General features: G+C 39.7%; 5 protein-coding genes across 6 annotated transcripts; 3 read left to right on the forward strand and 2 right to left on the reverse strand.

Annotated features, from left to right (window-relative positions):
* Positions 1 to 502: 502 nt before the first annotated feature.
* pla2g15 (phospholipase A2, group XV) lies at positions 503 to 5,500 on the forward strand. The gene is made up of 6 exons (XM_079450127.1): positions 503 to 914; positions 2,146 to 2,302; positions 3,006 to 3,124; positions 3,204 to 3,302; positions 3,442 to 3,666; positions 3,777 to 5,500. Exons 1-6 carry the CDS (start codon positions 743 to 745, stop codon positions 4,286 to 4,288), a joined length of 1,284 nt encoding a protein of 427 aa, XP_079306253.1. The 5' UTR covers positions 503 to 742; the 3' UTR covers positions 4,289 to 5,500.
* On the reverse strand, positions 5,396 to 8,154 carry usb1 (U6 snRNA biogenesis 1). Of its 2 annotated transcripts, none has more exons than XM_079450132.1 (7): positions 7,076 to 8,154; positions 6,654 to 6,850; positions 6,287 to 6,470; positions 6,158 to 6,211; positions 5,938 to 6,043; positions 5,717 to 5,800; positions 5,396 to 5,601 (listed from the first exon to the last, which is right to left on the reverse strand). In XM_079450132.1, the coding sequence occupies exons 2-7, from the start codon at positions 6,766 to 6,768 to the stop codon at positions 5,497 to 5,499; spliced, it is 648 nt and encodes a 215-aa protein (XP_079306258.1). In that variant the 5' UTR covers positions 6,769 to 6,850; positions 7,076 to 8,154; the 3' UTR covers positions 5,396 to 5,496. The 2 variants fall into 2 exon arrangements, with proteins under 2 accessions (XP_079306258.1, XP_079306257.1); XM_079450131.1 differs by having other exon boundaries at positions 7,081 to 7,716.
* znf319b (zinc finger protein 319b) lies at positions 7,877 to 10,860 on the forward strand. Its single transcript, XM_079450126.1, has 2 exons — positions 7,877 to 8,015; positions 8,622 to 10,860. The coding sequence occupies exon 2, from the start codon at positions 8,897 to 8,899 to the stop codon at positions 10,712 to 10,714; it is 1,818 nt and encodes a 605-aa protein (XP_079306252.1). The 5' UTR covers positions 7,877 to 8,015; positions 8,622 to 8,896; the 3' UTR covers positions 10,715 to 10,860.
* Positions 10,861 to 12,134: 1,274 nt separating this feature from the next.
* On the reverse strand, positions 12,135 to 16,725 carry cfap263 (cilia and flagella associated protein 263). Its single transcript, XM_079450130.1, has 8 exons — positions 15,056 to 16,725; positions 14,857 to 14,959; positions 14,197 to 14,352; positions 13,953 to 14,105; positions 13,645 to 13,881; positions 13,286 to 13,393; positions 13,007 to 13,162; positions 12,135 to 12,934 (listed from the first exon to the last, which is right to left on the reverse strand). Exons 1-8 carry the CDS (start codon positions 15,163 to 15,165, stop codon positions 12,860 to 12,862), a joined length of 1,098 nt encoding a protein of 365 aa, XP_079306256.1. The 5' UTR covers positions 15,166 to 16,725; the 3' UTR covers positions 12,135 to 12,859.
* csnk2a2b (casein kinase 2, alpha prime polypeptide b) lies at positions 16,620 to 22,268 on the forward strand. Its single transcript, XM_079450129.1, has 12 exons — positions 16,620 to 16,759; positions 17,851 to 17,962; positions 18,075 to 18,176; positions 18,896 to 18,946; positions 19,289 to 19,348; positions 19,432 to 19,515; positions 19,684 to 19,794; positions 20,023 to 20,124; positions 20,345 to 20,445; positions 20,954 to 21,102; positions 21,194 to 21,276; positions 21,778 to 22,268. The coding sequence occupies exons 1-11, from the start codon at positions 16,656 to 16,658 to the stop codon at positions 21,268 to 21,270; spliced, it is 1,053 nt and encodes a 350-aa protein (XP_079306255.1). The 5' UTR covers positions 16,620 to 16,655; the 3' UTR covers positions 21,271 to 21,276; positions 21,778 to 22,268.
* The last annotated feature ends 772 nt before the right edge of the window (positions 22,269 to 23,040 follow it).

A 23,040-nucleotide genomic window follows, 5' to 3' on the forward strand; every position in this document is an offset into this window, starting at 1 on the left:
ATAACAAAATAGGCAACAAAATACATAAATGCATCAAAACTAGTCCATTAAAGCCTAGCACAGTTTTACACAAATATATTCATTTTTTTACAATGAAAAAAAATATTAAATTACATTTTGATTTGATGACATCATGATTTTACAATCTAGGAAAATGGAGCTACTTTGAAACAGTTAAAACATAAGATGTTAATTGACAAATAATGAATTAGTCTCACTTTATTTTGGTTGATTCACCTCCCCCATTTGCATGACGTCATAATTTAGAAGTGCTCATAATTATTTTAAAATGTTAAAATAGTAATAATAACTGATGACTACGTGTGTCTAAACGTTTAACTATTCGTGCATATTATTCAGATCATGTGTTCAAATAAATAAGCCTCGATTTTTATTTATTTTTTTATTCAAAGAAATCTTCGAAAGTTGCAATATTATTCAGATCACACAAAGAGGAAAAAAAGGATTAATAAATAATAAAATAAGCCTCGATTGCTTCTTTAGGCAACTCAGCTATTGCGTTTTCGAACGGCATAACCCGGCCCCGCCCATCCACTCTCCCGGCCCCGCCCACCAACTCGATGACTTCTGCCATTGTTTATCGCGTCGAGCCTCTTTAAAAACACACATTACGCGATCGCGACACTGTCCGTCTACATCGCGCTGTCAGTGTCACTCAGACTCATCACAGACACTTCTCGGGTCGCTGCTAAACCTCACGGTGGACGGGTAAAATGAATTCATGACGGGTCCTGTAAGGAGGTCTGATCCATTGAAAGACATGCTTTCCAGCCATCGCTCGATCCTCGTTTCGCTCCTGCTGTCGTGCTTGTTGTTGTCATTTACCGACGGCAGAAGTTTAGAGAAATGCTCGCAGGGGAGAACGTGCTCGGATCGACCGCCCGTGGTTCTCAGTAAGTCTTGTTTTTATCGCAGAAGATTCCGTGCTGTAATTTCCTTGTGGTTTGTCTGTTCTTCGCACATGTCATATGTTTACTTGTTGGATGTGCTGTTTTGAAACAAGGTCGTTGTTACAGACTGTACTGATATATGTATATAAAACGTTATTACGATCACATCTGATCTGTTTTTGTCAGTCATAATGGCCAGTTGTCAATATTTATATAACAAAACATGAATCATGTTGTCAGACAGCCGCCACGGTGCATTGAATCCTATAAGAGATCGTTCGAAAAATAACGAAACCGGATGTAAGAAGATGTATATAAAAATGTATGGTATGTAGAAAATGATCATGAGATCCGAGGTGTCTTGTTTTCAGCCATATTCTTGATAGTCGGGTTTTTTTCTTCTGCGGTTTCTCATATGACGCGGTCATATGACATGACATGACAAAAAAGTAGCTGTTATTTTTGTGGATGTTTACGTAACCGGTTAAATTGTGGTTGGTTGGTTTTCATTTAGGCCATAATAACAAAAAATAAAGCTAACTTGTACAATAAAACACAATAAAGTCCTGATGACATAATAAAAAATCGTCATTTTAGAAAATCACAGTTTGGAACCACGTGGTGTTTGTATTAGTGCGCTCCCAATAAACCCTTGTTATAATATCTTCACTTAAAATAAAACCTAGCTAAACTAACACTACAGCACAGTTTAGCCATATCTTAGATTGTCATACTCATTTTTTGTTGAAACAATCTTATGTACACTGTGTAGTGTTTGACGAGGCAGTATTTGCAGTGGATTTCATACAAGGGGAACAAGGTGCATTTTGACATTAAATTCCCATTTTTGGTTTCAAAATATGTTGGTTTTGATATCAAATATGTGGTGGAAACTATTCTGCGCCGGCTGGTGATTAAAAAACACAACTTGGCAGGAAAATACTGAAGGTATTCAAACCAGAAGAAACTGGCAGAGATGAGTGATCATGTTTGATCAAGAGGTGTTAAGTGGATAATCTCTATTGAGTGATGGTAGCATCATAGCTTTTTTATCAAAGAGTCTTTAATCATATCTGTAGATGTTTGCACAGGAGATCTTAAGTAAAGTGCTGCATATTGAGCTTCCTGTGATAACTGATGAATATGAATGTGTTATCAATATAATTATTTATGACTTGAACTGTAACTTGTATAAAAGTGCCGTTCTTAGATTAGATGGGATTTTTCTCTGTAGTTCCAGGAGACCTTGGAAATCAACTGGAAGCCCGACTTGACAAGCCTAGTGTGGTGCACTACATCTGCTACAAGAAGACTGAAGACTACTTTACATTATGGCTTAACCTGGAGCTACTGGTGCCGGTAGCCATTGACTGCTGGATCGATAACATGAGGTAAAGTTGATGGTGTTTGGGGTCATGTGACCAGGCCTGGCTTTCAGAAAGCTTTGGATGGGACCCACAATGAGATGAGGTCCCTTGGTTTTTGTGGAGAAAAACAGTTAGTCAAGTTACTGACTAGGAATGACAATGATTTTGATATCTTTTCGTATTTTGGTATTGCAAGTAAACTTGAATTTAATTCAAATAATGAAAAGGAAAATAAGCAAAACTACTCTCTACTAAGAATTGGCGAATTTGTATTTCTCCCCTTATTTCCATTTAAAAATATTTAGCTGGGTCTCGAGATAGTACCTGTCTAGGGTGTTGGTATGATGTTTGGGAACAGCTGTTTTATATTTTTTCTTATACATAGAGCAAACAGGAATAGTGAAAAAAGTGCTTTCTGTATGGGTGCATGTATTACATTCTCAGTTAAAAATCATGTTTGCCAACAAAATAAAAAAGAATTGACACAGCTTGAAAACATGCCTAAATAGTTTTCACAACGGCACCTGCCATGAAACCTTCTGGCTGTTTACTCCAGCTCTAAAATGCTTAAGCAAGGCAATTTAAAACATTTATAAAAAATCTAACACAATTTCAAATCATTATTTTACTCAATAAAACCTGTAATTACAAGTTGTATAATAGTACCTATGATCTGCCTTGACAGTTATAAGCAATACGTCTATCATAAATCTATATTTTATACCAGGCTACTGTACAATCAGACCACTCATCTGACTGAAGCTCCTCCAGGGGTGGATGTCAGAGTGCCTGGGTTTGGCAAGACGTTTAGTTTAGAATATCTGGATCCCAGTAAACGAAGTTTGGGTGAGTAGCAACTATCTTTCATAGTATAAATGTAATAACGAACAACTCCATTGTTTGACAAATGCCTTGTTTTTTTCAGGTTTGTACTTCTTCACCATAGTGCAGTCGCTGGTGGAGTGGGGGTATACCAGGGACGATGACATACGCGGAGCTCCCTATGACTGGCGTAAAGCCCCAAGTATGTGTTTGTAGTATTTACAGTCTGGCTTGACATCATCAATTCATGACATTGTTTTTGCAGATGATTTTTAATATATAAAATAAATATGATTGGTGTTAGGATGTTTGAGGTTCGACCTCTGGTCTGTTCCTTTTAGATGAGAACAAGGAGTACTTCTTGCAACTGCAGCAAATGATCGAGGAGATGGCTGAAAAGGCTGGAGGTCCCGTGGTCCTTATAGCTCACAGCATGGGGAACATGTATACGCTGTATTTCCTTAATCACCAACCACAGGCATGGAAGGACCGCTACATTAAGGCCTTTGTGTCTCTTGGCCCCCCGTGGGCCGGAGTGGCCAAAACTCTTAGAGTTGTGGCAACAGGTAAGGGTTAAAATTCTGGTTCTGGTCTTCTATTGGTTAGCAAGCATAAATCATTTTTAAAGAATTGTTCTCCTTGTTTGTCGATTTTAAATATTGTGGTTCCTTTACAGGTGATAACAATCGCATTCCTGTCATTAGTCCACTGAAGATTCGCACCCAGCAGCGAACGGCCGTATCCACCATCTGGCTCTTGCCCTACGCCAACACGTGGCCCTCGAATAAGGTCATGATTTCCACCCCCAACACCACCTACACCGTCAAAGACTATCAGCGCTTCTTCAAAGACATTGAGTACGAAGATGGCTGGGCTATGAGGGAGGACACAGAACCGCTGGTCAACGCTCTGAAGCCTCCAGGTGTTCCCGTTCATTGTCTGTATGGTAGCGGCATCCCTACAGCTGAGAGCTTCAATTACACAACTTTTCCGGATGGAGAACCCACCGTCATCAACGGAGAAGGTGACGGGACAGTTAACCTGCTGAGCGCGATACAGTGCAAGCGCTGGATTGGTCAGCAGACACAGCCTGTGTATATGAAAGAGCTGCCTGGAAATGAGCACGTTGCCATGTTATTAAACATGACCACTGTTTCCTATATAAAGTCAGTGCTCTTCTCACCTTGATGCCACTTAGCCCTTAAGTTTAAAATGACGATTCTTGTTTGCCAAAGAGACATGATGCGGTTCTGCTTTTTGGGCGGATGTGAACCGCTTGTGGTTGATCACTTTTGAGCCATGTTCCTTATCGCATTGCGATAAATGGGCTCTCGGAGATACCCTGTTGGGAATTTAGTTTTATCGGGATCAAATAAAATTTATAGAAGTTTAATGTTATTTAGATTTTAAAGCATGTAATATTGAAGTAAAACCCTGTCGTAAATCTGTTTCCTAAAATTGTCCTACTTTTTGTCCTAGGGCCAATGATTTTTCCAAAAGCGTTTATATCTGAATTGTACTGACATTGCAGTATTTTTGTGCAATTGGCTGTTTTTCTGACTTGTGTATTGATTTACACACATTTTTCTTGTGCTTTTGAATGTAGAAAGTGCAACATTGATGGATATCTTATTGCCCAATTCATGTCAGCATAACCTCTGTGTGAATGGTCTTGTTTTATTTAAATTAAATATGATAAAACAATGATTTGTTAAACAAGGGCTTTTTGCCTTTTAAAAGTTTGAGAAGTTAACAATAAGGTACAATTTGTTAACATTGGTAAATGCACATATCATGAACAATTTTATATTCAGCATTCATTCATGATGCATTTCCTAATATTAATTTATACAGTGTGAAATGTGCGTCAATTTAGTAGATTCAGAAATTAACATGATCCTTAATTAATAATTTCGTTTCATGCTTTTAATTCCATTAACTTACTTATTGTAAAAGCTTAAATTGTGTACTAGAAAGTTGAAATGGGGCCAGTTTTATTTTGAAAATTCTACAAAGCAACACAAGAAATGGAGAGAGGAACTTGATCTTTGAATTTCAGGATGTGGTGTGTTGCCCATAACAGGTATGATTTTAACTAATGTGCTGACATTTTAAAAGAGGTTCCAACCAGTCAGATGTTCTACTGTTAACCATTTAAACAAGTTACAAGTACATATTCTGGATACACCACATTGCAATTCTGTACAATACATTTGTCTTCATCAAAAACATTGTGTAGCATTGTAAAACAGAGATCATTCTTTCAGTGTATTTTACTGCAAAAAAAGCATTAAATTCTGTACAAATATATAAAATGTTTTAATAAATACAAGCTTTAAAAATAAAGTACACTTTGGAAGTGTCACAAATTCACATGATCACTAAAGATGTGAGTTTTACAATAGGGGAACCTGAAAAACTTTATTTCCAGATTTGCAGCGAACCTCGCTGCAATTTAGTTGTATGTGAAATGGACCATCTTCATGCCTGTCAACAATATCCTGAGAAGAGTTGAGCACAGGTTACTATAGTTCAAACCCCAACACAATGACCTTTGCTTTCAATCAATACTTGTCTCATCTTTGTTTAGTTTGTGATGCAAATCTGAGTTGATACCTGCAGATCTGATAAACATGTCCTTTTCAGTCTTTCTGTGTGATCACCAACACACCAGGCAAGACTTACATGGAAAGATGGATCCTATATAGAGAGAAAGAGGGTGGGGGAGTTTTAGTGGCCATGTTTACAAAGTGTTTCGGATAGTCTTTATTCTTGTAAAGTTTAAATGTTCCACACATATTGGAACCTTGTTTACAAATACAATCATATGTACTAACCTTATAAAAGGTGCTAAGGTTGAACTCGTTCATGGTTTGATCCACTATTTTAATGAGCTCGAGCAACCGAGTTTTCCCAGTGGAGATTTCCATACCAAGGAAAGTCCTGTATGACATCCCAAATTATGTTATGATATTTTAAAAACAACGCATGTGCAGTGGCCATTGTTTTAAATGAATGATACTAGATGTGGGCATAACATATACAGTAATGAAATACCTTGTCTTTTCAGCATTACAATACACCCTAAGTGTATCAGCCAAGCAGAAAAACCTGATGAAACAATCTTGATCAGACACACAGGAGATAACTAAGGGTTGATAAAACATTTTTTAAAGGATAACTCACTTCTGAAACTGTGTCAGCCCGGCCCGAATGGACTGAACAAATGGCTGGATCCAGTGATGTCGTAAAACCACTGTCTTTGAGATACTGATATGAAACTCATCACACTGGGTCAGAGGAATGTTGTGAGCACCGGCGGCCGCTATCATATCATCAAGCAGCTCCAGGAATCCCTCTTCTGGGAAATCTAAAGAGAGGTCAAAGGTCAGTTAGACCATGGCAGTGCCTAAAAAACAATACACCGATAGAATTCATTTCCAGCGAAGACCCACAGATGCCGATATTGTTTCCATTAAAAGAAATTCAATTCCCGTTCATAAACATGAAATATATTTGAATTTCTATTGTTTCAACAAGGCAAAATGCTTACAAGGAAAGTACACATATGTGGCCCAGTTTCCCCTCTCGTGTTGGAAGGAGCGCAGTCTTCCTCCATGTTCTTCTTCACTGTTATCAGTCCACTGCTCCTCTGATTCTCTGAACATCTCCCTGACGGACTCAGGAAGGGGCAGACGACGCGTCGAGGTGCCTTTCTTTTGAAGAGACCCATGAGCCGTATGCTCATCCCTTAGGAAAATGAACCATTAACTTACTATAGTACAATTCTAGTGAACAAGTTTTCTGTTGGATTAATTACTGTTTGTTTTACAATAGTTTCACGACCAACATCACACTTACTGCTCCTGTTAATACAAATGTCACATTGAGCAATTTTATTGTTATTTTTGTAAGAGACTGGTGAAAGAGACTCGTGGGGTCAACCAAAGTCAGCATACACATGATCAAACGCACCAAACCTGGTTTCAGAGTCAGGTTTGGCTATTTTCTGAGGAGGCGAAGCATCATCTCTTTCATCTTCCTCTTCAGAGCTGCTGCTACTATAACTAACGATCATTCTAAAACAAGAAATCCCAAAAAAAGGAACATTAAAACTGTTTTGGGGAAAACACCCTCTCAAATCCGTGATGACAATCTGTCATGCGGAAAGCACTTCCGTTGGATACAAATGGTTCTTCTTTATCAAAGATCCCCTGTCCACAAACACCCACTCGAAAGATCCGCGCTTTTCGTTCCGCCTCTCAAACACACGCAGCAACTCTCAACATTATACGAAGCAACAACTCCTAAGTGCACTAAAGTATACGAACATAACCTCGCATGTCTGAAACGTTTGAATACAGAAAGAGAGTCCACACCTACATGGGCATGTTTGTATTTGTTAAAGCTTCGCAGGCTGTTATCCATCATTTAACTTTCTTAATAAATCCCAATAAAATTCCTATTTAGAATAAACTCGACTCGTATAGTAATAGTTACATTGTAAGGCAAATTTATGTTGGGGGTTTGCGAATACAATATTTGAATAAAATAAATTTAGTTCCGGTATGGTCTGCGAGGATGCCAATTATGTGTTATACAGGTTCCCGTGCGGCTGTCGGGGGTTCGGTGGTCAGCGATCTCGGTCCGAAATAAAATAAATTATGTATCGGGCTCGTTTTTTCACTTAAATGCAGTTCAAGCGCCCAAAACACCCAGCAATTCGAGTTCTACTGAGCGGTCGGAGTAATCCGGAACATTGGCGGCGTTTTGGTGTGTTTTGTAGGCACGGAGCAGCGGTGCGGCCTAGCTAGCAGAGACCGCAAATCGGAGGAGGATTTACGCAGGCTCAAATGACCATACGAAGCTTTTGTCTACTGAAAATAAACATGTATGGTACACGGTTCTAAAGAAGGTAAATGTAATTATTCTCATATTTTAGAAACTAGAGTGTGTGTTTGATTCAGGGAAAATGTGCCAAAGCTAAAGTTAGCATGCTAGCCAGTTTGCGAGTATTCGTTAGCCATTTTGGCAGAGCTTTCTGTGTTTTCCTCCCGAGTGGCTTGGAACCTGCCTGTTTTATAATCTTTTGGGACCGATGTCTGACATACATATTGTTGACTTTTATTTGTTGCTTACTTCTGTTTTAGACGGTCATTTATGCAACCCGATAAACCAATAAATGCGGGAGAATTCAGTAAAGCGATATATATGTTTATGTCCCACGTGTATTACATTCTCTCAACTTTAGTGTGTCCCTTTGTGCACACATGTTTCTCAAAGCTTAGCGGGCTTCCTTTGACAGCATTTTGGGCTTTGTGTGGGGGCCAAAATTAAGCCACATAATTTCGTTGTTGACATTTGACTGGTTTATGATGGGCGGTTATGTCAGATCATATTAAATCCTCAGCCACACGTAATGTGGCCATTTATTATTGTGTATTTTTAGGATTTGGAGTGCATTGGTTTATAGAGGTTTCATTGTAATTTCTCTTCCTGTGTTCTTCTTTGTTCCTTAAAGGGCTAAATCAGGAGATGACAAAGAAGCTTGAACAAGTTCACAGAGTCAAACTCTAATTTCATCAAAAGCACATTGGGCGGATGGTCAAAACCCGGTTATTTTAGAGTCCTCCTTATTTTTCTCCATCTGTCATCTTCCCAAGAGCTGTCTAAATAAGTTCCTCTCTGCCTCCTCACCTCTCCCAACGTGGGCAGTCCAACGATCACATTCCCCTGGATTCGCACGGCAAAAGGTCCAACTTCGGCGCCAAACTGAACCCGTACACTAGAGCACGAATGACGGAGGCATGGCAGCAGCACTCTGTTGCCCCGCCTCCCGTCGTCCACACCATACCTCCAGGGACAGACGCTTTGGGCTGTGCCGTTTACGGCATCGTCCTACAGCCGGACACGGCTATCCAACAGCAGCAGCAGTCTCAGCAGCAACAGCAGCAGCAGCATCATAGTCAGCAGCACAACCAACAGCAGCATCCGGCACAAGCGCAGCAGCCCTCACTGCACGTAGTCAATGATGGCGGACACAAGTGTGGCGCGTGCGGCCATGACATCTCCCATCTGGCTAATCCGCATGAGCACCAGTGCATGGTGAGCCAGGACCGGTCTTTTCAGTGCACTCAGTGTCTAAAGATCTTCCACCAAGCCACCGATCTGTTGGAACACCAGTGCGTGCAGGTGGAGCAGAAACCTTTTGTGTGCGGAGTGTGCAAGATGGGATTCTCCCTGTTGACTTCTCTAGCGCAGCATCATAATGCCCATAACAGCACTAACCCGATGAAATGCTCCATATGTGAAAAGACTTACCGACCAGGTTCCTCTGGAAATGCCACACCCACTTCAACTAGTGGCAACGCAGGGCAGCCATCAAACGATGAAGCATCATCCAGTGGCAGCGCTGCAGTTGGGACTTCCGGCCAGCCTACATTCGAGCCTTCTCAACCTGACAAACCCTACAAGTGTTCTGTTTGTACCAAGGGCTTCCGTCACTTGTCTGAGCTGACCCGTCATGAGCGTGTTCACACAGGCGAGAAGCCGTTCAAATGCGAAACGTGCGACAAAAGCTTTAGCCAATCCTCACACCTAGCCCATCACCAGCGCACGCACAGCTCAGAAAGGCCGTTTAAATGTGCCGTGTGCGAGAAGAGCTTCAAGCATCGTTCTCACCTGGTGCGCCACATGTACGCCCACTCGGGCGAGCATCTATTCAAGTGCAACCTTTGCGAGTTGCATTTTAAAGAGTCTTCCGAGCTTCTGCACCACCAGTGTCAGCCGCAAGGCGCTCGTCCGTTCCGCTGCGCCACTTGCGGGAAGGGATTCAAGCGTCCATCCGACCTGAGGCAGCACGAGCGCACGCACTCCGAAGAACGCCCGTTTCATTGCGAAGACTGCCAGATGAGCTTCAAACAACAGTACGCCCTGGTGCGCCACCGGCGCACGCACAAAGCCTCCGCCGACCGCCCCTTCAAATGCAACCTCTGCGACAAAGGCTTCCTGCAGCCGTCCCACCTGTTGTACCACCAGCATGTTCACGGCATGGACAACCTGTTCAAGTGTGCCTCCTGCGGCACAGGCTTCAGTCAGTCCGGGGAGCTTCTGCGTCACAAATGTGGCGAGCCGTCATCGACACCCACGAATCCAGACAAGCCCTACAAGTGCGACGTGTGCGGAAAGGCGTACAAAAAGGCCACCACGCTACAGCGCCATCAAAATTCCCACTGCTCTGACAAGCCTCTCAAGTGTTCGCTGTGTGACCGACGATTTCTGTCCTCCTCAGAGTTCGTGCAGCACCGATGCGACCCGTTGCGGGAGAAACCCTTGAAATGTCCCGACTGCGAGAAACGCTTCAAGTACTCCTCGGAGATGCAGCGGCACAGACGCGTACACACCGGGGAGAAGCCTTACAAGTGTGCCAGCTGCGACAAGGGCTTCAAGCAACGAGAGCACCTGGCCAAGCATCAAAGCGTGCATGCGAGAGATGCCCAGTTTAAGTGTGTATGGTGTGGAGAACGTTTCGCTGATCTAGGAGCTCTTCAGGAGCATACGGTTCAGCACACGGCCGAAGGCGGGGGCTATCCGGTGTCCTCGCTTATTCAGTAATCTTTAACGCCATTCTGAAGGTTAAAGCAAACTTATCAAAATGTATTCCCGAGTCAACATTTTTACTCAAAATGTCCCGTATATGGGTCTAAGACCCAATAACCTAATCATATCTTGTTTTCTATGATACATACATGCATATATTTCCTCTTATTTGGTTTTTAAAATTTTGGGTCTTGAAAAACAAATCACTATTCCAGATAACAGTATTTCTCTAGACCTGTAGGGCATTTGCAGAGAAAAGATACTTTTGAGTGGTTTCAGTTGGATCTTACAACACCGCCCCTTTTTTCAGAGAATCAAAACCGTTTTTGTGATCTGAGTATATTACACTTGCAACAACATTGGTTAACCTCTGACAGTCTCCTGCATTTAGTTTGCCCCACAGCTTATCGTATATTCTGTGCTGTTATGAACTTTTTCTTACTATATGTTTGTGGACGTTCCCCTTGTATTGGTATCTAATGGTCTGTACCAAAAACCATCAGCGTACTGTACTGCACCTCTAAAGGGGAGCGGTTGTTAACCAGCAGAAGAATAAGGACCTCAAACTATCTTCACATTTCACAGAGATTATACGTAAATATATATAGAATCCTTAGACATGTAAACTTCACTCTTGTATACGAACAATTCATTTTACCACAGAAATCCGTACAGAAAAATCACCTGAAATCCTGAAAAGGCTGTATTACTGTATGTACATAGTTAGTATGTATGCAACTTGTTTATTAGTCCTACGTTGTCTTTCTTAAACTCTATCACAATTTTATACATAGCTTTTCATTACGTGCAGTTCTTATTCATGCGTTCATTTTTTTCCTCTCTTCGTAGATGTAGTTTGGATTGTAAGTGGTGTGTTCAAGGTTTTTAGAAAGGTTTTAGCACCTAATGTTTTTTATTTTGCGTTAGGGATCACTTTCCCCCATTTACTATCTTCACCGGGCGCAAGTACTGTATAGCAACCCAAGTGTCATTTTTAACCTTTGTTTTATCTCTAACCTGCCAAAAACATGTCTTGCCAGCAGTTTGCCCGTTGCCCATTTTTTTTTTATGTTATTCTTATATATATATATATATATACATATATATATATATATATAAATATATATATTTAAGACGCAAGATCAAAAATTTAAAAGGATCATAGTATTTGATTTGGCTCTTTATGGCACATCATTGAACAGTTTTTATTCTTAATGTGTTTTCTGGACTCTCATTAGATAACTAATCCGTTTTACTATTTTTGATTGAAACACTCATAGTACATAAATGTATATGTAATATAGATGGGAAATGGTACTTCTTGATACAAAGTACTTTTGATAGTAATGCAAAAACATAATTTGAATTCAAGTGATATGTCTTTTTTAACCCATAGTGCCCATCAAGTATAAGAAAACAGACACGTATGCTTTTTCACAAAATTTTTATGTTAACCGTAAACCCCTCTTGAAGGTTTTTTTCTTTTATCAAATCCTGTACAGTGGGGTAAGAGGTGACAATAACACTGTAGCCTGAATCAGTGACATCTATGTGACCCCTTTGCCTCCCCCACATTCTCTTAATAATGTGTATTTATACATTGTTTTAAAACACCAAGGGGCATTAAGATTAAAATAGCAATGAGGATTTGAATACAAAGTTTGTTGCGTATTTTACGTTTTCATGTTTGTATATACATCTTTTTTATTAATATTGTTTAAAATCAATATAAATATCTATATGCTTGGTTGATGTGTCAAGACCACAGTGGAAGGTTAAAGAAGCTAGACCTTGGTCTGTCTGTATGAAAGTGTTTGGCCTTCTGCTATGGTCTTTGAGACCTCTTCACCCCGTGCATGCCTGCTGTGTTAGCTCCTGTACTCCCAGTTTTTGCGCTTTTGCGCGCACGTACTACTTAGCTTTTTTGAATTTGTAGATTGTGGATGAGCTAGTAAGAAGACTATGTGGCGGTTGATGTGACATTCATGATACAATATCTGTATGTAGCATTTAATATACACAGCACTAACTAATAAACCTTTTCATTAATAACGTTTTGGTGTTTGTCTGTTGTTTACTCTGATTGTTTTTCAAAACTCTGGTGTTTCATGATGGAATTAAGCATTAAAAAAATCGCAATTCTGCTATTATGGTTGTTCCTCATGCACGCGCTGGCCCGGCTCCTGCAGACTTTCGAAGCTTGTCCCATGCTTTAGTGTATGTTTTTAATGCCATCTGAAAAAAAAATGCAGGAAAATGAATTATGAGAGTGGTCATTTTAGAATTCTGTAACTTTTCAGTCCTCACCTCTGCGATCTCCACCTTGCGTTCCCATGCTCTTACATTCTTCTCCAACTGACTGTGGGAGTCTTTAACTTCAATATACTTTAGTACATGTGGTACTTGAAAATCAGCCAACTGGCCCCTTAACTTCTTGTTCAGAGCCTCTGCTTTGCTTCGCTCCTTTATGGAAAAATAATTCATGATATGACATGGCCAATAGAATATAACTAATTTAGTTTTAAAGTAGTTCTGTGTAAAAAGGGGGAAAGTAAAAGTGCATGTTAAGAAATTAAATATCTAGACCTCTTCTGCTTGCTTTGTCTCTTCCTCAATTTTCACCATTAACTTTATGCGTGATGCAATGTCACCGCTTAGCGCATCTGACTCCTGTGTCAAGGTCTGAAGATTTTCCTGTAAGACAGAGACATACTGTATGTAGTAATTTGGAAAAATAAGCCAATGCTAGAGACATCACACAAAACCCTTAAAATGTAAAATCTGTGTGACACGGTTTTGATATACTTGCTATGATATTTTCTAGCTCTGACAAGCCTGGCGTTGCAAAGCCAACAAAAAACTTCCTGTGCTAAAATTGTGGTCTGCACAGTGCTACAATTGAAGATCTTTAGATATGTATTTTGATGGTGGATTAAACATCTCACCTTGTTAGAGTTCATAGCATGCAACGTCTTGCCCGCGAAAAGTTTGAGATCCATATGCTTGTGGTTTTGTTCATCCAGTTGCTTCCGAGATCTGATGTTCTCAATCTTGAGCTGTTCAAAGTCCAAGGCCGTCAAGCCCTTACCCATCTTCTCCTGTATTTTTAGTTGGAGGTTCAGTTTTCTCTTGTGTGCGAGGAGCGCTGCATTCTGCCGATCCAACTTCTCCATCAGGTTATCCTAAAAAGGTTTTGAAACGTAATTCTGAATAACATTTCCTGGCAGAAGCCTAAACTGATATATTATTTTACCTTGGCTTTAATTCTGTCCTCAATGTATCTGATAACCTTCTCAACCCTCATCAAACTCGGCTTGTCCCGCAGTGCTTTACCAATGTCACGATCAAACTGGCAACATTCTTTTTTAACCTCTGCCAAGTGAACATCGGCTTCTTCAAGAGTGGCCTGAAGAGAATCGGATTCATTATTCACAGTATGCTTGTGGGGTTGCTTGTAGCTGAGCCAAATTAGCTTGTTCTGTCTCTTGTCTAATAACCTTGTAATTGTCCTGCAGTCTCTCCGAATTGCTTTGTAATCTCTTCAGATCTTCATTCAGTTGTTTGTGCACATTCTGGGCGACAGCACATTTCTGCTCAAGTGTGAGCAGTTGTTGTCTCCCTGGAGTCTGTACTCTAGTCTTCTTTCCTCCACTCTGACGTCACAATAAAATGAAAAAAGGACAAAGCATACAATTTACAGTTTTATTACATAAAATAGTATTTTACTTTAAATGAATGCTACTTAAGTGCTACTTTAAATATGATTCATATGAAACGACAACAAAATAATACTAATACATGAAATTAATAATGCTTCGCTGCACCTCGGATTTAGGATATTTCCCACCTTAAGCAGGACATTATTTTTGTAACGGTACTGTTTTAATGTTAATAACTATTTTTAAAGTTATTAAATCTTAAGTAGCATTGATGCTTTATGTTACAACTTTTTAATGTTTATGTTTACAACCGTTTTAATGTTTATGTTTACAATAAATCCACACTCGTATTTCCGGTCGTGGGAAATATCCTTCATCCGAGGTGTCTTGAACGCGTAATACCCGATCATGACCTAAATGAAGATCACGTCAAAAACAGCACACAAAATTACATTTATTTTACACACGATAAGACATTTTTTTAAGGCAATACAAAACCGTTCCCATCTGTGATGCGATCTCTGATTCAGCCCGTAGATCCATCCTACTAGTATAGCGTTCAAACAAATCGATCTCTGCTTGTAGCCCTGCATTACAGCGTCTTATGTGGAAGAATATAAAACGAATGCGTTTACGTTTAATGTTTGCTGAAAGAACACGAAATTAATATAGTTTTCGGAGTAAAGTTGTGCCTTACTTTAAATACTCGACAAGTTCCGCGTCGGGTTTACTGTCCACTCTCGCCTCCGCCATGGTTGCTATGGTAAACTTCGCATTGGTTTCGTTTGTCGCCTTCGTTTTGCTCATAAAATGTTAACTATTTACAAACTCGTGAAATTATTGTGATATTCTCTAACTAAGATATTCATATATTTATAGATTGTTATCATATATAAACGGTTTATCATGTGTACGATGGTAAAACTTGAAAAACTGCATGAAATGGTTGTGCGTTTTAAATCTCCTAAATATAAACAACGCCCAAATAAAAGCAGTTAAAACAGCAATACATCGAATATCAATCGAATATTTGTCACGAATGTCAATATTTTTATTTTTTTATACATTTACATTTTAATCGCGCGAACAGTTACAATACATACAATTTTTTTAAATAGGTTGGGGGGAAATAAAACAAAAAAAAAATGCATTTTATACGTGATCATGTGCATTACGTATCCACGCAAGTCTTTCATAAACAGGCGCATAACAACGGACAGACATCCTGTTGTTGCTAGATACAGCTACGACCGGAAGTGATGCAATATTTCGCCATAAATTGACAATAAATTACATTAGGTAAAAAAAAATTACATTAGGTAACGGCTACACCTAACCTTACAATCATAACAAATTGTAATTTACTGTTGTCAGCGTGACAAAACCTACGCTGTATTAAAGTGCGCATGCCCAGTAGAGGTAGCTGTATCCCTCCTTGTCTCTACCCATACCCAGGGGCCATGACAACAACTACTTCCGGCTATTCAATGCTAATTGATAAATGCTATCTTGCACTTCCGGGTGAATTCGTTGCGGTCCGTTTTTCATGCAGCACGAAAAGTCCGGACCGTTGTGAACCCCGAACCGTGATTATAACCAACTGCATGGAACTATAAACGTTTTTCACAATTTTTGCATATCGACAATATCCGGAGGACGCCACTGGGAAACCTTTTTACGGGGGTCAGGTAGAGTTTGCGAGGCACATATCGATCTGTCCCTCACCGCCCTCCCCTCTCTCTCACTATAACCGGCTATACCGTCAATATCCTGAAGCCTAGAGCCTGATTTGTTATATTCAGCACAGTTACTTTGTTTTCCAACAGCATCTTCCACGTTGGGAAGACACGTCCTGGCTTCTGCTTGGATCTCTATGCTTTGGATCTAAGGATTTGAGGCCCCTCTGGGGTGCGGGTGGGGGGGGTTTAACACAGTAATTAGATTTAAACAAACCCCCCCGCCTTAACATCTATTTTTAAACCGCAGAACTTGTATGAAGTTAGCACACACGGGTCCGATATAGATTATACCCCGACTTTGCATGCAACCTCGTCAGATCATCTGGTGTATCCAGCAGCATTCGTTTTCAACCTCGACCGGGCGATTTAAACCGAGCCGGAGGAAGAGCGATACTCAGCGATCACTGCGCTCCATCTTTTTGAGGCTTCGATATCGGACATTAACGCACCCGGACACCCACCCGATCTACCATATCTGTGGTCCTCGCGCGAGCGATCCTTTTTTGGATTGGATTTGGCGATCGGATTTCTCCCGCACCCTGAGCCCCCTCGCCCGCCATGCCCGGCCCAGTGGCCGGTAGTAAGTCCCGGGTTTATGCCGATGTCAACACTTTGAAGAGCAGGGAATACTGGGACTATGAGGCCCACGTGCCCACATGGAGGTGAGAGATTTAACGTCATAAACGTCCAAACGCATCATCGTATGTCCCAGTGAGTTGAACGTTGTCGGATTTCCGAGGGCGAGTTTGAATGAATTTGCATTGAAGCTGTTGTGATGTCCGCGAAATGCTGTTTAGCTAGGGAGCTCACTACTGGGGTTCGAGATACGATCGTTGTGTGTTAGAAGTGTGCGATGATGCTGTGAGTGTTGTGTATCTGTCATGCTGTTTTTCTTTGCGCAGTGGTTCACATTGTAGGGTGGGTATCGATCTCGCTGGAAAAGTCATCAGATTGCGATCGAGCAGGCTGTGTGTGAGGATAACATGACTATTGTGTTTGTGATCACAGTGGTTATCATCTACAGATTTCCATGAAAATATTGTGCAATTGACATTAATTATCATTCCGATGCTCTAATGTTTTCTGGTTGTACAGATTCCTAAAGAGAAAGTCACATGGGTCTATTTTGGTTTTGTACAATACATATATATTCACATAGTATTACAAAGTTCACCTAAAAAATAAAGCTGGAAGATTGGAAGATTCTTGCATCATTTATTCACCCTCATGTCATTCCAAATCTGTAGAACACAAAGAAGATATTTTGAAACATTTTGGTAACCAAACAACACTGGTCCCCATTGACGTCCATTGTATGAACACAAAACCCACTGAAACATTTCTCAAAATATCTTCTTTTGTGTGTCACGGAAACAAGATTCATATACATGTTTTATGGGTGAATAAATGGTATAATTATCGTTTTTGGGTGAACTGTCCCTTTAAATGCCATCATGTCATCACAAACCCATAATCTGATCCTCAATGATTCAGCCTCTGTCACAGTAGTAGCATTTTCTTTATTACTATAGTTAGGAGCAATTTCAAGACAGCAGCACGATGCTTAAAATGTCGTCTTTGGCACCGTCCCTCGATTGAGATGTCAGTCAGACTTCAGCCGATGGGGGAAAATGACGGGCTTGGTCATTTTCCCAGATGATCGGCTGTGTTCCGTGCTCCCAGAAGGCGCACGGCGGGTGGGAGATGTCGATATCTGATGTATATTCTCTTTCTGACCGTGTACCGCCTGCAGTAACCAGGAGGATTACCAGCTGGTGCGGAAGCTCGGAAGAGGAAAATACAGCGAGGTTTTTGAGGCCATCAACGTCAACAGTAACGAGAAGGTTGTGGTCAAAATCCTCAAGGTGAGGTTTTCAATTCGCCATCAATAAGTGTGTAACACTTCATTATATACTGTGTATTTAATTATATGAATATATGAGATTATATATGAGTATTATTGTTTTTTTTAAATAGCCTGTCAAGAAGAAAAAGATCAAGAGAGAGATTAAGATTTTGGAGAACCTACGAGGAGGAACCAACATCATTCAGCTGATGGACACAGTGAAGGATCCTGTGGTATGTTGTCCATGTTCCCTCCCACGAGCACCACCCCCCCTTTTCCATTGGCTGTCGACAAAGATGCTCGTCCTATCAGGGCGCAAGTTTTTCCCAGGAGATCTTTGAATTTCTTTCTCATATATGCTGTGGGAGGACAGTTTGAGACAAATAGCTTTCTCTTGCTCACAGGTGCAGACGATTTGTTTAAAGCTGAAACCAGTTCATTGCGGATGTGATCTCACAAAATGGCTTATGAATATTTATGAGGCTGTAAACAAAAAAGAAAAATCTCTTTAAGTGTAAATACATGGTACGTTTCTTGTGTATTGAATATTTGGTCATTGCTTAGTCAAAACTGCAATGCAAACAATAGCCGTGTCCACAACTGCATTTCACATTAGAATATGCCTCTGCCGATTGCCGTATTAGATGTTGTGCATACCTAAGTGAGCCGCAGAAAATGATTTCTGGGTATTATGAGATCAGGCACATGAGATCACATCAGAAAAGCCTAGAGCATTGTGGGGATGTGCTCAAATTAGATTTTACATCTGAATAATGCTTGTGACGCTTTTGCCCTCCATGTGCCTCCTGTGTTCCTCCTGTTTTTCTGATCACAACGAGAACGCACAGTGATGTCTATTAATGCTTAGCATCGACGATGAAAGGGCTTGCTTTGTTTTTAATTGTCATGTCATCTCTCTTTTTCTCCATATTGCTGACCAATCTCCTTCCAGTCTCGAACACCTGCGCTTGTCTTTGAATGCATCAATAATACAGATTTTAAGGTATATTAATTGCAATGAATATTAAACTGATCTGGTTCATTTTTATTCTGTATTATTATTCTATATACTCTCTTCTGAGTATTCCAGTGGGCTTGTTGTTTTTATACATCTAAATGGATAGTTCACCCAAAAATAAGAAAAACAGAAAAGAAGATATTTTAAAAAAGTGGTTTTTTTTACCAGCTTTCTTCAAAATATCTTCTTTTGGGTTCTGCAGTAGAAAGTCATACAGGTTTGGAATTACATGAGGACGCATAAATGATGAAAAAAAAATCATTTTGGGGTGAGCTAGGTGCATCATACATTGCTCTTTATCTAATTGCTGTTTTTTCTTTTGTTTAGGAGCTGTATCAAAAGTTAACAGATTATGATATACGGTTTTACATGTATGAACTAATAAAGGTAAGCTTGACGTCTGGCTTATTTTCAAGTTTTGCACGTGGATGACGTTTTGTGCTGACTCCTGTTTTTTCTGTTCATAACAGGCTCTGGACTACTGCCATAGTATGGGCATCATGCACCGGGATGTCAAACCTCACAACGTCATGATCGACCACCAGTTAAGGAAGGTAAAGATAACTCTGGAAAAGTGTGGATTCAAGCAGTGTGCAATGTCATATAGTCTGTGTACCAGCAGATGGCAGCAGCGTATCAGGTTTTTGTGGAACTGGGAAGTTTTGATGCATTGATTCGCAGATAATATTTATACATATTGCATTCTCTGTGTGTGTTTGAAGCTGAGGTTGATAGACTGGGGTCTTGCTGAGTTTTATCACCCCGCACAAGAGTACAACGTCAGAGTGGCGTCGCGGTATTTCAAGGGTCCAGAACTGCTTGTGGACTACCAGGTAAAAACTTTTAATGTAGAATTTATGCAGAATTTGTACGAATCTCATCTTTCATCTAATCCAAATGTAACGTAAACATATCTCGTTTAGCATTTTTAATATGTTTTTAAAATAGTTTGTCTGTCAGTGTTGCCAGTTAAATAATTCGTCAAACATTTTTGAAATACCATTCAGTATTTTATCATTTTTTGGGAGGAGTTTGACATGAATGTCTTATTGTGTGAACAGATGTATGATTACAGTTTGGACATGTGGAGTCTCGGCTGCATGCTGGCTAGTATGATTTTTCAAAAAGAGCCGTTCTTTCATGGCCAAGACAACTACGATCAGGTATTTAGCACATAAAAAACGGTCAACATTCTCCAGTTGTATCAGGAACTGCTTAGATTAGCTTTGTCTAATTTATTTGTTGCACAGAATATTTTCCACACATTTCTATAATATTGGTAAAATTACAAGAAAATGTTCACGAAACTTTATAATCGATGTGTGATTGAAATAAATCATAATTTTAATAAATTATTTTATTAATTGTTCTCTCTGGATCTAGTTGGTAAGGATTGCAAAAGTTCTCGGAACAGAAGAGCTTTTTGGCTACCTGCGCAAATACCACATTGAACTGGATCCACGATTCAAAGACTTGCTTGGCCAGTAAGTACCAACAGAGAGCGCTGTGGATACTTTTCCAAACGTCATTGTCTGTATTAACATATACAGTAATTATTATAATAATGATTTATACGATTTTGTGGGTAATATCAGTTTTACGTTATTTGACTTGTAAGTGTTAATTTTAAGGATAGAATTATCCTTTATGGGACTCTTATCCTTAACAATGACTTAATTCAGTTGTGTGTAAAGAATTCATCGTTTTTTATTCACTACGCTATATTTGTCATATTAATTTATATTATTTTGATAAATGTATTATGAACACTAATTTATTGAAAGGTATAACAGGTGATTGTTTTTTAAATGTTGTTTTTTACAACAACAACAACTAGCATATCTATATAGGGTGAACAAATACACGAGGCACCCCCAAATGATACAAATAAATAAATAGTGCAGTCTACAAACAAGTGTTAAAAAATGTGTGTCACACGTCTGCCATAATAGTCGTTCGTAGTTGGTTAAGCTGTCTTGCCCAAACCCACAGACAAACACGAAAACGCTGGGAACAGTTTGTGCAGACGGAGAACCAGCATTTGGTAAGTCCAGAGGCTCTGGACCTTCTTGACAAGCTGCTACGCTACGACCATCAGCAGAGACTGACAGCGATCGAAGCAATGGAGCACCCTTATTTCTGTGAGTTCACTGCCCTCATTGCTGACTACTTGTATAGACAACACTTCATAGTGCCTGAGTTATGCAAAGTTGTGTGTTTTGTTTTTTCTAGATCCAGTGGTGAAGGAGCAGTCTCACAATAATACAGATGGCAATATAGTGTCAAGTGGAACCAATGCACCCCGATGAGAGCAGGTAACCAGAGTTATTAGAGAGTTTCATTTTTGTTCATATTTAAATTGAGCTTTTGTTTTTAAATTTTGTACATTAATTTACATTTGTAGTTATTTTGTTATATGCTTTTGTCATTTTATTATTTATTTGTTTATTTTTTATGTTGCTTTATAAGATTATTATTGTTGTTTTCTTTATTATTGAAATTTTGGTGCCTCAACTTACTAAGTTTATTTCAGTTTATTAGGCAACATTTCAAGTTTTCATTTAGTATAAGTCTTTCTAATATTTCTTAGGAAAGGATTTTATTAGATTTCAATAAAAATAAGTTTTCAAGGCTAAACTAAAATAGCCTTGGAGGTAACAAAATGTTTCTTGAAATTGTTTAAATTGTAACAAGAAGTTAAGATATTACATTTTCTTCACCGTATTGTTAGTGTGAAACTAACGTTAATTTCCTAAAGATATCCTCCCTCACATTTCTAAAACTGAAATGTGCCATTTTTCTGCTTTGTCCCTCAGGCAACGAAAAGAAAAGGAAGATGTTTGTTACCTCAATTTTTTATCCCTTGTGTCCGAAACCTCTACAAGTGTACAGTGAAACTCGGATATAAGCAGCACCTGTCACACCTTGTTTCCCAGACATACACACCTTCTTACACTCGCACTCAGACTTCAGCTTTCTGTGTCTGTCAAGGTTTGGTCTGCTCCTCTAAAACAGGCCTGTTCCTCTAGAAGATGTCAAAGTTATTTCTCCCAGGTGTAGATGAAAGAGAATATGACTCTACCCTTGGTACACTGGCCCCTCCCACCTCAATTTAGGCATGGAGAATGAAGACCAGAATGAACCCGGCCCCCTCTTTTCTTATTGGTCTGCGTGTCTGTCTGTTCAGTCTTCAGACCTTGGCGCAGCCTCTACATACTGTAGTATTAAAGTGGCATGGTGGACCTTTTTTTCTTTGCTCTAGTTAGATTGATTACTATATTAATGAAATAAATGATTTTTATTTAGATCTATGTGCCTTGTTGTTGTGTGGTGATGGGGAAAAGGGTTTTGACCAATCACATGGCAAGTGCCATTACTGTAGCTCATTATTTTGCATTGACCAGATTAGTCGCATATCTGATGACTATAATATCGATAATACATTTATCTTTATTTTCATTAGCTCAGTGGTAAGAGCATGGTGATAAAAACGCCAAGGTCGTTGGTTTAATCCGAGGGGATTGCACATGCTTAGAAAAAAATTTTATAGGATAATGCAATGTAAATCGCTATGGATACAAGCGTCTGCCAAATGCATAAATGTAAATGCAAAAAGTAAGCATCTAGAACACTCCAAACAGCTTATTGGCCACTTAGCAACACCCTGGCAACAACACTCTAGCATTGTTGCAGGTGTTCTTTTCTTTAGTTCATTGATGAGTTGCGTGATGTGGAAGAGAACCGGTTATTGTGTCCGTGTTGTGTGCAACTCGATCATCCATTCATCGCCGATGTTTAGCAATAGTATGGCTACGTGATATCCAGCATTTTGCCAGCCAGATTCATTAATTAGCCCTGGCACGTTTCCACACTCATGTGCTGTGTCATACGAGGCCTTTTCTATTCAACAGGTTAAGTTCTTAAAGGGAAAATTCTCATAAAAAAGAACTCATTTTCTCACACTCGTGAGAGTGCAGAACACAAAAGAAAATATTTCGAAGAATGCTGGTTACCAAACAACATTGGCACCTATAGACTAACATTGTGTGGACACGAACCCCAGAGACATTTCTCAAAAT

Source organism: Barbatula barbatula (genome assembly GCF_947034865.1).
Source record: "Barbatula barbatula genome assembly, chromosome: 25".
Lineage (NCBI taxonomy): Eukaryota > Metazoa > Chordata > Actinopteri > Cypriniformes > Nemacheilidae > Barbatula > Barbatula barbatula.